Source organism: Saimiri boliviensis, chromosome 14 (genome assembly GCF_048565385.1).
Source record: "Saimiri boliviensis isolate mSaiBol1 chromosome 14, mSaiBol1.pri, whole genome shotgun sequence".
NCBI classification, from domain to species: Eukaryota; Metazoa; Chordata; class Mammalia; order Primates; family Cebidae; genus Saimiri; species Saimiri boliviensis.
The window spans coordinates 42,727,927-42,740,526 of NC_133462.1; the positions used below are offsets into that span (position 1 = coordinate 42,727,927).

Genomic DNA, 12,600 nt, shown 5'->3' on the forward strand with positions numbered 1-12,600 from the left:
CAATGAAAGAGGTGCCCCTTCCTGAAGTGTGGCGGGGGGGCCGGATAAATGGCCTCAGGGGGCCGCATGCGGCCCGCGCGTAGTTTGGGGATGCCTGGCCTAGACCTTCCTCTGGGCAAAGCCCAGCCCCAGCTGCTTCCAGAGCTGCTGCCACGGGCCCCGGCAGTTCCAGGAGGGCTTTCTGATGGGGGCATCACCCTGTGGCTATGTGACATGTGACACAGCTGGTGGCATTATAAAGATACAGGGGTTTTGACCTAGAAACGGGGGCACAGGCCCTGCGCTGGCCTCAGATAAGCAAGTCTTGGTGGGTTGTCGATGTCAAAACATGGGAACAGACGTCATGGCATGGAGCTCGGTGGAGAGTTTGTGAAATGCTCGAAAGAATTCAGACATAGTCACAGGGTTGTGACAGGGACACAATACACGGGGACATGGTGGGTTACAGATGCCTGCCATCAGGGTCATGACAGGGACAATGTAGGGACAGCCGCCTGCTCTCAGAGTCAGGACAGAGACAGCAATATACAGACACAGCCGCCTGCTCTCGGGGTCAGGACAGGGACAGCGATATACAGACACAGCCACCTGCTCTCAGGGTCATGACATGGATCAAGCTTAGAATCCCACAAGCAAACGGAGTAGAAATACAATAAAAAATACCCTGACTTCAGGCAGTCTGGCATGGAGTGGTCACCCAGCCAGTGGGATTGTGACATGGAAAATGGGGAGCTGTGACTCCATCGTGAATTCACACCTCGCACTGCAAGGTCAGGACACTGCCAAGGTCATGAGAGGCAGCTGGGCGTGAGACTTGGCGGCTGAGCTTACAGGAGGGACAGGGGAGGCAGGTCAGGGAGGACATGAGGCAAGGACAGAGATGGAGGCTGCTGAGGGGCTGTGGCTCCTGGGGGCAGTGATGACGCTGTCATGAAGGCAGGACCCAGGCAAGGTCGCAACACAGACGCGGGGTGGGGGCAGCACAGAAAATGACTACTGTAAGCCGGGCGCGGTGGCTCAAGCCTGTAATCCCAGCACTTTGGGAGGCCGAGGCGGGCGGATCACGAGGTCGAGAGATCTAGACCATCCTGGTCAACATGGTGAAACCCCGTCTCTACTAAAAATACAAAACATTAGCTGGGCATGGTGGTGCGTGCCTGTAATCCCAGCTACTCAGGAGGCTGAGGCAGGAGAATTGCCTGAACCCGGTTGGCGGAGGTTGCGGTGAGCCGAGATCCCGCCATTGCACTCCAGCCTGGGTAACGAGCAAAACTCCGTCTAAAATAAATAAATAAATAAATAAATAAATAAATAAATAAATAAATAAATAAAATGACTACTGGGCCGGGCGCGGTGGCTCAAGCCTGTAATCCCAGCACTTTGGGAGGCCGAGGCGGGTGGATCACAAGGTCGAGAGATCGAGACCATCCTGGTCAACATGGTGAAACCCCGTCTCTACTAAAAATACAAAAAAAATTAGCTGGGCATGGTGGTGCGTGCCTGTAATCCCAGCTACTCAGGAGGCTGGGGCAGGAGAATTGCTTGAACCCAGGAGGCGGAGGTTGCGGTGAGCCGAGATCGCGCCATTGCACTCCAGCCTGGGTAACAAGAGCAAAACTCCGTCTCAAAAAAAAAATAAAATAAAATAAAATAAAATGACTACTGTAAACGGACGTGGAGCTCATGAGAGAAGGATCTGTGACATGACCGCCCGGGTAGGACATACGAGACGGGCATGACACGGTCAGCAAGGCCATGTCTGGAACAAGAGGATTAGGACCCAGACAAGGTAACAAGGAGAGGGTGACATTGACGACAAGGCCGTCACACGGACAGGGTCATATGACATAAACAAGATTGTAACCCAGGATGGGTGTGGTGGCTCACACTTGTAATCCCAGCACTTTGGGAGGCCGAGGCAGGTGGATCACCTGAGGTCGGGAGTTCAAGACCAGCCTGACCAACATGGTGAAACCCCATCTTTAAATAAATATATAAATAAATAAATAAGTTAGTTCTTAGGGGCATTATTTTAAAAGTTTTTTTTGTTTTGTTTTGTTTTTTTTTTTAAGACGGGGTTTCACCATGTTGGTCAGGTTTTGAACCAGGCTGGTCTTGAAACTCCCGACCTCAGGTGATCCGCCCACCTTGGCCTCCAAAGTGCTTCGATTATAGGCGGGAGCCACCACGCCTGGCCCATTGAAATGTTTAAATACCCATCTGGGGTCTCTGCAGTCCCCAGGGTGGACGGGAGACCCTAGCACACCACACGTTCATGATGGGTGGGTGTGGCCGGCCACCCCCGGCGCACCTGCAGGATCTGATCTCCCTCCTGGATGCCCTGCCCGTCGGCCGGGCTGCCCGCCTGCACCCCGGACACAAAGATGCCCACGTCATTGCCCCCTGCCAGCCGCAGCCCGATGCTCTTGCCCTTGACGAAGCGGACCACCCTCGTGTCTGGACTGTACCTGCAGGGGGAGCGGAGGTGGGGTCGGACCAGAGCGGCAGCCTGGGGAGGGCCCAGCATTGTCCTTGGGAAAGCCCCCACCCCCTCCAGGGTTCAGTTTTCCCAAAGTCCCCAATTAATGGTCCCATTCAACACAACTAATGCAAGCAGGCAGGATTTCACATGAGGGAGGCAGAGATGTAGGAGTTTCGCGCGGGTGGGCTTTCTTCCGGGGAGCATACCCACGATCCTCCATGCTCTGGCTGCTGGGCACTCTGTAGATGTCATAGCTGCTCTCCCTGGGCAACTCTGAAAGGGAAAGCCGGTCTCTTTCCCAAGCACACTGGCTCGGTCCAGCCTCCAAAGCTTGGCTTTACGCCCTCACCCTGGAAGGACTGTCACCCACCTCAAATCCTTCTCAGGAAACCATGTCTCACCTCTTAGGCTCATACCAACCTCCCCCAGCTCTGCCTGGCACAGCCTTGCTGTTGGGGATCAGAAATGTCAGGGAGAGGGGTACTCAGAGTCACCACCCCCCTGCCCATTGCTCACCTGGTTCCGAGATGGTTCTGGAATCCACTGAACTTTCCCGCTGAAGCCGGGGGCTCTCCCTGGTGGGGAGCAGATTGGGGGAGAGGCAGGGTGGATGTCAAGGGGCCATTTTAAAAAGAATTTTAGGCCAGGCACCAGTGGCTCACGCCTGTAATCCTAGCACTTTGGGAGGCCAAGGTGGGCAGATCACCTGAGGTCAGGAGTTCAAGACCACCTTAGCCAACACGGTGAAACCCCGTCTCTACGAAAATACAAAACTTAAGACGGGTGTGATGGCGGGTGCCTGTAGTCCCAGCTACTCAGGAGGCTGAGGCAGGAGAATCACTTGAACCCAGGACATGGAGGTTGCAGTGAGCCAAGATCACACCATTGCACTACAGCCTGGGCGACAGAGCGAGACTCCGTCTCCAAAAATAAAGTAAAAAGAATTGTAATGTATCTGCCAGGCGTGGTGGCTGATGCCTGTAATCCCAGCACTTTGGGAGGCTGAGGCAGCCCAAATGCTTGAGCCCGGGAGTTCAAGACCAGCGTGAGGGGCAACATAGCTGGGCAATATGGACCCCATCTCTACCAAAAATACGACAGCCAGTTTGACATGACCAGGTCTCAAATCAATAGATGAAAAAAAAATTTTTTTTTAGACAGAGTTTTGCTCTGATCACCCAGGCTGGAGTGCAATGGCACAATCTCAGCTCGCTGCAACTTCCGCCTCCTGGGTTCAAGCGATTCTCCTGCCTCAGCCTCCCAAGTAGCTAGGATTACAGGTGTCCACCACCACTCCCGGTTAATTTTCATATCTTTAGTAGAAACGGGGTTTCACCGTGTTGGCCAGGCTGGTCTTGAACTTCTGACCTCAGGTGATCCGCCTGCCTCGGCCTCCCGAAGAGTACAGGCATGAGCCACTGTGCCCGGCCTAAGGCACTGTTTGATACCAGGAAGTGGGGTGCTGCTTAGCCAGCACCTACAAATGTGGACACGGCTTTGGAACTGGGTAATGGGTAGAGGCTGGGGCACTTTGAGGCATGTGCTGGAAATACAGGACAGCACCCTCAAGGTTACCCCTAGCTGGAAAGCCCTGCCCGCGTTCCCCTCTCCCTCCCGTCGACTCTTCTGGCCAACGGGGGATACTTACACGGGAGAGTCGGTGTGGCTGGCCTCGGGGCTCTGCTGAGCGTGCCGGGGTGGTGGCGGGATGTGGGATGGTGGCGCCTGAGACAGCTCCGAGGTGAGGTCCGAGATGTCTGCGGGGGGAGAGGACATCTCATCAGCCATGGCCATGCCTTCCGGACTGGAACCGTTTTACAGAGGGGCATATCAAGTCCACTCACTCAAAGGGCCCTCAGGAGGCTGAGGCACGAGAATCGCTTGAACCCAGGAGGCGGAGATTGCCGTGAGCCAAGATGACGTCCCTGTACTCCTTTTTTTTTGAGATGAAGTCTCGCTCTGTCATCCAGGCTGGAGTGCAGTGGTGCGATCTCGGCTCACTGCAACCTCCGCCTGCGGGTTCCCGTGATTCTCCTGCGTCAGCCTCCCGAGTAGACGGGATTACAGGCGTGTGCCACCAGCCCGGCTAATTTTTGTATTTTTAGTAGAGACGGGGTTTCACCATGTTGGCCAGGCTGGTCTTGAACTCCTGACCTCAGGAGATCCACCAGCCTTGGGCTCCCAAAGTGCTGGGATTACAGGCACGAGCCACCACACCCGACTTTTTTTTTGAAACTGAGTCTTGCTCTGTCACCCAGGCTGGAGTGCCATAGCGCGATCTCGGCTCACTACAACCTCCGCCTCCCGGGTTCAAGCGATTCTTCTGCCTCAGCCTCCTGAGTAGCTGGGACTACAAGCACCCGTCACCATGTCCCACTAATTTTTTATATTTTTAGTAGAGACAGGGTTTCACCACGTTAGCCAGGATGGTCTTGCTCTCCTGACCTCATGATCTGTCCGCCTCAGCCTCCCAAAGTTCTGGGATTACAGGCTTGAGCCACCACGCCCAGCTTCTGAACTCCTCACTTGCTGTGTGTCCTTTGGCAAGTTCCAGTCACTCTGAACCTTTAGGGACCAGGTTCATTGATTCCTCCTTGACCCTGCCTGGGGCTTCCTACCTTCCCCGCCCTCCACTGAACCCCTCCCAGGCCCTACCCCCTGGGTCCTGACCCTCCAATAGGGAGCTTTCGCTGTCACTGACGGCAGGCGGGATGTTCACCAGGAACTGCCCGTGATCCCTCAGCACCAGCAGGGTCAGCGTCCCTTCCGACTGCTCAATCAGCCGCCGGGTATCACTCAGTGACAGGTTCTGGCTGGACACCCCATTGATCTAAAAGGGACCAGGAACGGAAGAGAGAACGTGAGTTAATGAGAGATGGGTGACAGTAGAAACAGCTTGGTGGGGGGAACTAGAAACAGACAATTCCCCCAGGGGTTGCTAAAAACCGACACTCCCGGCTGGGCATGGTGGCTCACGCCTGTAATCCAAGCACTTTGGAGGCCAAGGCGGGTGTATCTGTCACCAAGGCGGGTGACAGAGGGAGACTCTGTCTCGCCTGAGGTCGGGAGTTCAAGACCAGCCTGACCAACATGGTGAAACCCCGTCTTTTAAAAAAAAAAAAGAAAGAAAAAAAAATGACACTCCCTAAGGAAAATGTTAGAAGTGGATTCCTGCTGTGAGTGGAGACCACAAAAAGAACCGACCACAGAATTCTAGAAACAGAAAATGTTCTAAGAGGGGTTGGAGACGCTGGGGCAAATGAGAAACAGGTTGAATCTCCTTTCTGACCAAAAGTGGAAATTTCTCAGAATACTAGGAACACGTGAGGGTGGTTCTAAACAGCTCTAATTGGAGGAGAGGGAGTGTCAGATACTTAAAGATACTAGAAATACGCAATCTCCGGTAGATATTCGATACAGACATCTAGGGCCAGGTGCGGTGGCTCACGCCTGTAATCCCAGCACTTTGGGAGGCTGAGATGGGTGGATCACCTGAGGTCAGGAGTTCAAGACCAGCCTGACCAAGATAGAAGAAACCCCGTCTCTACTAAAAATACAAAATTAGCCGATGTCATTGCAGGCATCTGTCATCCCAGCTCCTCGGGAGGCTGAGTCAGGAGAATCGCTTGAACCCGGGAGGCAGAGGTTGCAGTGAGCCGAGATCTCACCACTGCACTCCAGCCTGGGCGACAGAGCGACACTCAATACCAAACAAACAAAAAAAACCAAGTCATCTACAGGTTGACTAGAACATACAATTCCTAGAAAGAATTTAATGTCATCTGCAGTGGCACCAAGAACCCACTTCTGACCCTTTCCCTCAGGAGCGTTTTTTTCCCAGTAACCCTGGGGATTGTCAGTTTCTTCTAGTTTGTTCGTTGGTGTGGTTATTTCCTTTTGTTTTGTTTTATTTTGTCTTTTAATAGACACGGGCATCTCGCTGTGTTGCTGGCCTGAAGCGATCAGCCTCCTAAAGTACTGGGATTACAGGCATCAGCCGCCTTTTTTTTTTTTTTGGAGACCGGGTCTCGCTGTGTCCCCAGGCTGGAGTACAGTGGCACCATCACAGCTCAAGCTCTGTGCAGCCTTAACTTCCGAGGCTCAGATGTTCCTCCCACCTCTGCCTCCAAGTAGCTGGGACCACAGGTGCTGGCACCATACCCAGCTAATTTTCTTTTTTGTAGAGAGAATCATTTGAACCCCGGAAGCAGAGGTTGCAGTGAGCCAAGATTGCGCCACTGCACTGCAGCTGGGCGACAGAGGGAGAAGACTCTGCCTCAAAAAAAAAAAGAAAAAAGATAAAAAAACTTTTTGGAGACACTAGAAGTAATCAGCCGGGAGGTCACCAGAAACAGACTTTCGGGGGACGAATCCAGACAGAAACCAGCCTTCAGGGCAGGGCAGCTCCCATAAACCTGGTGACTGGGTCATTCGCATCCAGCCACCTAGGGTGGGTCCAGGAGTCAACTGCCCACATGTCTCTGATGCACATCAAAGCTTGAGGGTACTAGAAACAGACAACCCCATGGGGATACTAGAAACTGACATCTGTGGGTGGATTAGCAGTAGCTGGAGAGAAAGGGGGGTTTATACCCAGCTGTCTGCAACCTTTCAGATACAAGCAATGACACTGAAGGGAAAGGGTTTGGGGCCCAGCTCTGCTGATCTTGCTGTATGACTCCTTGGCACTGCCCGCCCCCACCCTGCCCCCACCCTGCCTCAGTCTCCCTGCCCGCAGGACCAGAAGCCTGGCCTCACCTGTAGAATGAGGTCTCCTTCCTGCAGCCCTCGGTTCTTCGCAGCCAGGCCCGTATCTGTAATGTGCTTGATGAAAATCTGACTGCCCAGCTTCACGCCAAACTCTGTAAGGGGGGAGGAGGGAAACTGAGGCAGGACTCTGGGAACGTTCTCCTGCTGTAAGGACAGAGTCTGGTTGCCAGCCCTCCCTTCCTAACACCTTGACGGCATCATAATGAGAACGGTGATGTCGCCCATGGCACCTGAGATCGGATAGTGTTTTCTTTGAGGAGTCTCATGCCTGTGGGCTGGGCTGGAGTGCAATGGCGCGATCTCGGCTCACTGCAACCCCCGCCTCTTGGGTTCAAGCCATTCTCCTGCCTCAGCCTCCCGAGTTGCTGAGATTATAGGCTCCCTCCACCACCCCTGACTAATTTTTGTATTTTCAGTAGAGAAAGGGTTTCACCATGTTGGCCAGGCTGACCAAACTCCTGACCTCTGGTGATCTGCCTGCCTTGACTCCCCAAAGTGCTGGTGTGAGCCACTACGACTGGCCCCAGTTGTATTTTATGATCAAGGGTCACAGCCGGGCTCGGTGGCTCATGCCTGTAATCCCAGCACTTTGGGAGGCCGAGGTGGGCAGATCACAAGGTCAAGAGATCAAGACCATCCTGGCCAACGTGGTGAAACCCCGTCTCTACTAAAAATACAAAAATTAGCTGGGCATGGTGGCATGAGCCTGTAGTCCCAGCTACTCAGGAGGCTGAGGCAGGAGAATTGCTTGAACCCGGGAGGCAGAGATTTCAGTGAGCCAAGATGGCGCCACTGCACTGCAGCCTGGCGCCTGGTGACAGAGCGAGACTCTGTCTCAAAAAAAAAAAAGAGTCACATCCCAGGTGGCCTGGTGGTTCACACTTGTAATCCCAGCACTGGGAGCTTGAACCCAGGAGGCAGAGGTTGCAGTTGGCCGAGATCATGCCACTGCCTCCAGCCCGGCGACAGAGACTTCATCTTAAAATAATAATAATAGGCCGGGCGCGGTGGCTCACGCCTGTAATCCCAGCACTTTGGGAGGCCGAGGCGGGTGGATCACGAGGTCAAGAAATCGATACCATCCTGGTCAACATGGTGAAACCCCGTCTCTACTAAAAATACAAAAATTAGCTGGGCATGGTGGCATGAGCCTGTAGTCCCAGCTACTCAGGAGGCTGAGGCAGGAGAATTGCTTGAACCCGGGAGGCAGAGATTTCAGTGAGCCGAGATGGCGCCACTGCACTGCAGCCTGGCGCCTGGTGACAGAGCGAGACTCTGTCTCAAAAAAAAAAAAGAGTCACATCCCAGGTGGCCTGGTGGTTCACACTTGTAATCCCAGCACTGGGAGCTTGAACCCAGGAGGCAGAGGTTGCAGTTGGCCGAGATCATGCCACTGCCTCCAGCCCGGCGACAGAGACTTCATCTTAAAATAATAATAATAGGCCGGGCGCGGTGGCTCACGCCTGTAATCCCAGCACTTTGGGAGGCCGAGGCGGGTGGATCACGAGGTCAAGAGATCGAGACCATCCTGGTCAACATGGTGAAACCCCGTCTCTACTAAAAATACAAAAATTAGCTGGGCATGGTGGCGCGTGCCTGTAATCCCAGCTACTCAGGAGGCTGAGGCAGGAGAATTGCCTGAACCCAGGAGGCGGAGGTTGCGGTGAGCCGAGATCGCGCCATTGCACTCCAGCCTGGGTAACAAGAGCGAAACTCCGTCTCAAAAAAAAAAAAAAAAAATAGCTGGGCGTGGTAGGTCACGCCTGTATTCCCAGCACGGTGGGAGGCTGAGGCTAGTGGATCACCTGAGGTAAGGAGATCGAGACCAGCCAGGCCAACATGGTGAAACCCCGTCTCTACTAAAAATACAAAAAATTAGCTGGGCATGGTGGTGCGTGCCTGTAATCCCAGCTACTCAGGAGGCTGAGGCAGGAGAATTGCCTGAACCCAGGAGGCGGAGGTTGCGGTGAGCCAAGATCGCGCCATTGCACTCCAGCCTGGGTAACAGGAGCGAAACTCCGTCTCAAAATAATAATGATCAATAAAATAATAACAATAATACGACTGGGAGAAATGGTAGAGGGAGTGAGGAAGGAGTGTCCCAGGGCCATTTGTCATATCACGACAAGAATTCTGAAGTCAGAAAGCTGCCCCAGCCCAGCGCAGTGGCTCACGCCTGTAATCCCAGCCCTTTGGAAGGCCTAGGCAGATGGATCACCTGAGGTCAGGAGTTTGAGACCAGCCTGGCCAACACGGTGAAACCTCATCTCAACTAAAAATACAAACATTAGCTGGGCACTGTGGCATGCACCTGTAATCCCAGCCACTGGGGAGGCTGAAGCAGGAGAATCACTTGAACCCAGGAGGCGAAGGTTGTGGTGAGCTGAGATTGCGCCACTGCACTCCAGCCCGGGTGACAGGGGAAGACTCCATCTCAAAAAAAAAAATAAATAAAGACAGCTGCCTAGAAAGGGCCGAAGTCACATGCCTGTTGCTGATGAGATGATGGGAATTCTGATATCAGGACTCTGTTGTGTTGTGCTGTTTGAATTTACTGTGGCAGCTAGGAAAAACTGTCACCACGTCTGCGGCATTAATATAATATACATGTGTCATGTTGTGGTTCTCCACGTGGGAGCTCCTGGAAGCTCCAGGCAGGAATCCAGTTCCTGCTTTTCCCAGCATCCAGGGGCGCCTGCATTCCTTGGCTAGGGGGCCCTTCCTCCTGCTTCACAGCCACAGCAGGGCCTCTTCCAGTCTCTGATTCTCACCCTCCCGCCTCCTCTTTTTAAATTTTATTTATTTATTTATTTATTTAGAGACGGGGTTTCACCATCTTGGCCGGGCTGGTCTCGAACTCCTGACCTCAGGTGATCTGCCCGCCTTGGCCTCCCAAAGTACTGGAATTACAGGCAAGAGTCACTGAGCCTGGCCCACCTCTTCTTTTTTTTTGAGACAGAGTCTTCCCTCTGTCGCCCAGGCTGGCGTGCAGTGGCGAGATCTCGGCCCACTGCAACCTCCGCCTCCCGGGTTCAAGGCATTCTCCTGCCTCAGCCTCCTGAGTAGCTGGGACTACAGGCACCCGCCACCACACCTGGCTAATTTTTGTATTTTTAGTAGAGACAGAGTTTCACCATCTTGGCCGGGCTGGTCTCGAACTTCTGACCTCAAGTGATCTGCCTGCACCTTGGCCTCCCAAAATGCGGGGATCACAGGCATGAGCCACCACACTCGGCCGGGCCTCCTCTTATGAGGACCCTGTGGTGGCACTGACTCCCCCAGATCATCCAGGATCCCCTCCCAGCTCAGGGTCCTTCACTCCATCCCACCTGCTGAGTCCCACTTGCTAAGCGAGGTGGTCTAAGCAGCAGGTCCCGGGGATGAAGGCAGAGACATCGAGCCCCCCCACCCGGCCACGGAGCCCCGTGCCCCGTGCTGACACCCCGTGCCCCACCTCCCCGCTCACCCTCGCTGTCCCTCCTCTTCACCAGCACCGACTTCACGGGCTTCATCTGCACGTCCTGCCGCGGCAGCCGCTTAAAGCCAGACACCAAGGCCAGCCCGTTGGCCTCAGAGCCACCACCCGGGCTCCTACGCCTGTGGCTGCCGGCCTGGCCCCGGCGACCAGGCCTCGGCCGGCGGGAGCGCCCATCCCAGGATCGGCCAGAGCCACTGGATGAGTCGCCGTCGTAGCCCCGGCCCTGGTCCACGTCCTCCAGCCGCCGGGGCCCATCATCCTCGTCCGAGTCCTGGCGCTGTGGACCGGAGGGGCTGGCCTTGGTGGCGGGCAGCTGGATCCTCCGGGGACGTTTCACTGTCTGTTAGAGGAGGGGACAGGAGGGGGTCAGCTGCAGACAGGGGCTGGGGGAGGCTCTCTGCTCAGCCCCCGTGTGGTCCTGGAGGACACCAGTCCCTTCTCTGGGCCTCAGTGTCCAAACTGCAAGATAAGAAGGCAGCGGCTTGCTCTCCGAAGCTGACAACCCCCACGAGGCGGGACGCAGTCGGGGGCGGCCACCGCCCGTGCCAGGGCCCGCCCACTCACAATGCTGGCCCTCTTGCTGCAGGTCTTGAGGATCTGAATGGCAACGGTGGAGGTGACATTCTCCACGGAGACCCCGTTCACCATGACAATGTGGTCGCCTGTCCTGAGAGAGGAGGGAGGGTCTTACGGAGGAGGCTTTGCAGGGAAGACCGTCATACCAAGCCCTCCTGGGGAAGGGGTGTCCGCGGCACCTCCAGGTCTACGAGGCCTGCGTCTAATTTATTGGCGTCCCTAGGCTCACAAAGATATTCATCCTTCCGGGCCTCTGTTTTCTTATCTGTAAAATGGGCCAATTGTAGAACATACTATAATCATAGAAATGTAGGAAGCTACTTTTTTTTTTCTTTTGAGACAGGGTCTCGGTGTCGCCCAGGCTGGAGTGCAATGGCATGATCTCAACTCACTGCAACCTCCACCTCCTGCTTTCAAGTGATCCTCCTGCTTTAGCCTTCCTAACAGCTAGGACTACAGGGTCCTGGTGGTCCCTAATTCTGGGTTGGGCCAAGCCATATCACCTGTCAGCCACTTGGGGCCCAGAACCATTTAATCAACATAATTCCAAGAAGCTTCAAACCTTCAAAGACTCAAGACACTGGGTCTCCTTCCCTCCTGCCAAAAAAAAAAAAGGTTTCCAGGACTTTGTTCCAGAAAGGCCCTGGGGCCACTATGACCCTAAGATCTTCTGTGACGGGCCAGGAAGTCACAGGGATGTGAGAGCCAAGTCTCCCATATTGTCCTACCACCAGCTCCAAGGCCTGTGCTGACAGAGCTGGAAGGCACCAGGCACCTTCCAGTCCCCTCGATTTGGCTCACGGTGGTTTTTTCTTTCTTTCTTTCCTTTTTTTTTTTTTTTTGAGACAGATTCTCACTCCATCAACCAGGCTGGAGTGCAGTAGCGCGATCTCAGCTCACTGCAACCTCCACCTCCCAGGTTCAAGCAATGCTCCTGCCTCCACCTCCCGAGTAGCTGGGACTACAGGCAGGCGCCACCACACCTGGCTACTTTTTGTAATTTTGGTAGAGACGGGGTTTCTCCATGTTGGCCAGGCTGGTCTCGAACTCCTGACCTCAGGTGATGCGCCCACTTCGGCCTCCAAAGTGCTGGGATTACAGGCGTGAGCCACTGCACCTGGCCTGATTTCTCCCCTGAACAGGCCCTCCCCCTGCCGGAACCCGGCTGCTGGATACTCACTGTAGCCTGCCCTCTGCCGGCCCTCCGGGTACCACGTCAGACACGACCACCGATCCACCGGGCCGGTCTCGGCCTCCAGAGATGGCAATCCCGAAGCCCCGGCGGGGGTCCTGA

General features: G+C 54.7%; 1 protein-coding gene across 4 annotated transcripts in view; it reads right to left on the reverse strand.

Annotated features, from left to right (window-relative positions):
- TJP3 (tight junction protein 3) overlaps positions 1-12,600 on the reverse strand; it is a 42,023-nt gene that overhangs the window by 9,580 nt on the left and 19,843 nt on the right. For 2 of the 4 annotated variants that reach the window (XM_039466192.2, XM_039466190.2), the window contains exons 3-11: positions 12,487-12,596; positions 11,295-11,397; positions 10,719-11,070; positions 7,241-7,344; positions 5,138-5,312; positions 4,131-4,239; positions 2,999-3,057; positions 2,689-2,755; positions 2,312-2,468 (exon numbers count right to left, since the gene is read on the reverse strand). In XM_039466192.2, coding sequence (XP_039322126.2) covers positions 2,312-2,468; positions 2,689-2,755; positions 2,999-3,057; positions 4,131-4,239; positions 5,138-5,312; positions 7,241-7,344; positions 10,719-11,070; positions 11,295-11,397; positions 12,487-12,596 — 1,236 coding nt within the window. The remainder of the gene's footprint in view (positions 1-2,311; positions 2,469-2,688; positions 2,756-2,998; positions 3,058-4,130; positions 4,240-5,137; positions 5,313-7,240; positions 7,345-10,718; positions 11,071-11,294; positions 11,398-12,486; positions 12,597-12,600) is intronic. The other 2 variants (XM_039466191.2, XM_074384799.1) reach the window with 1 other exon arrangement.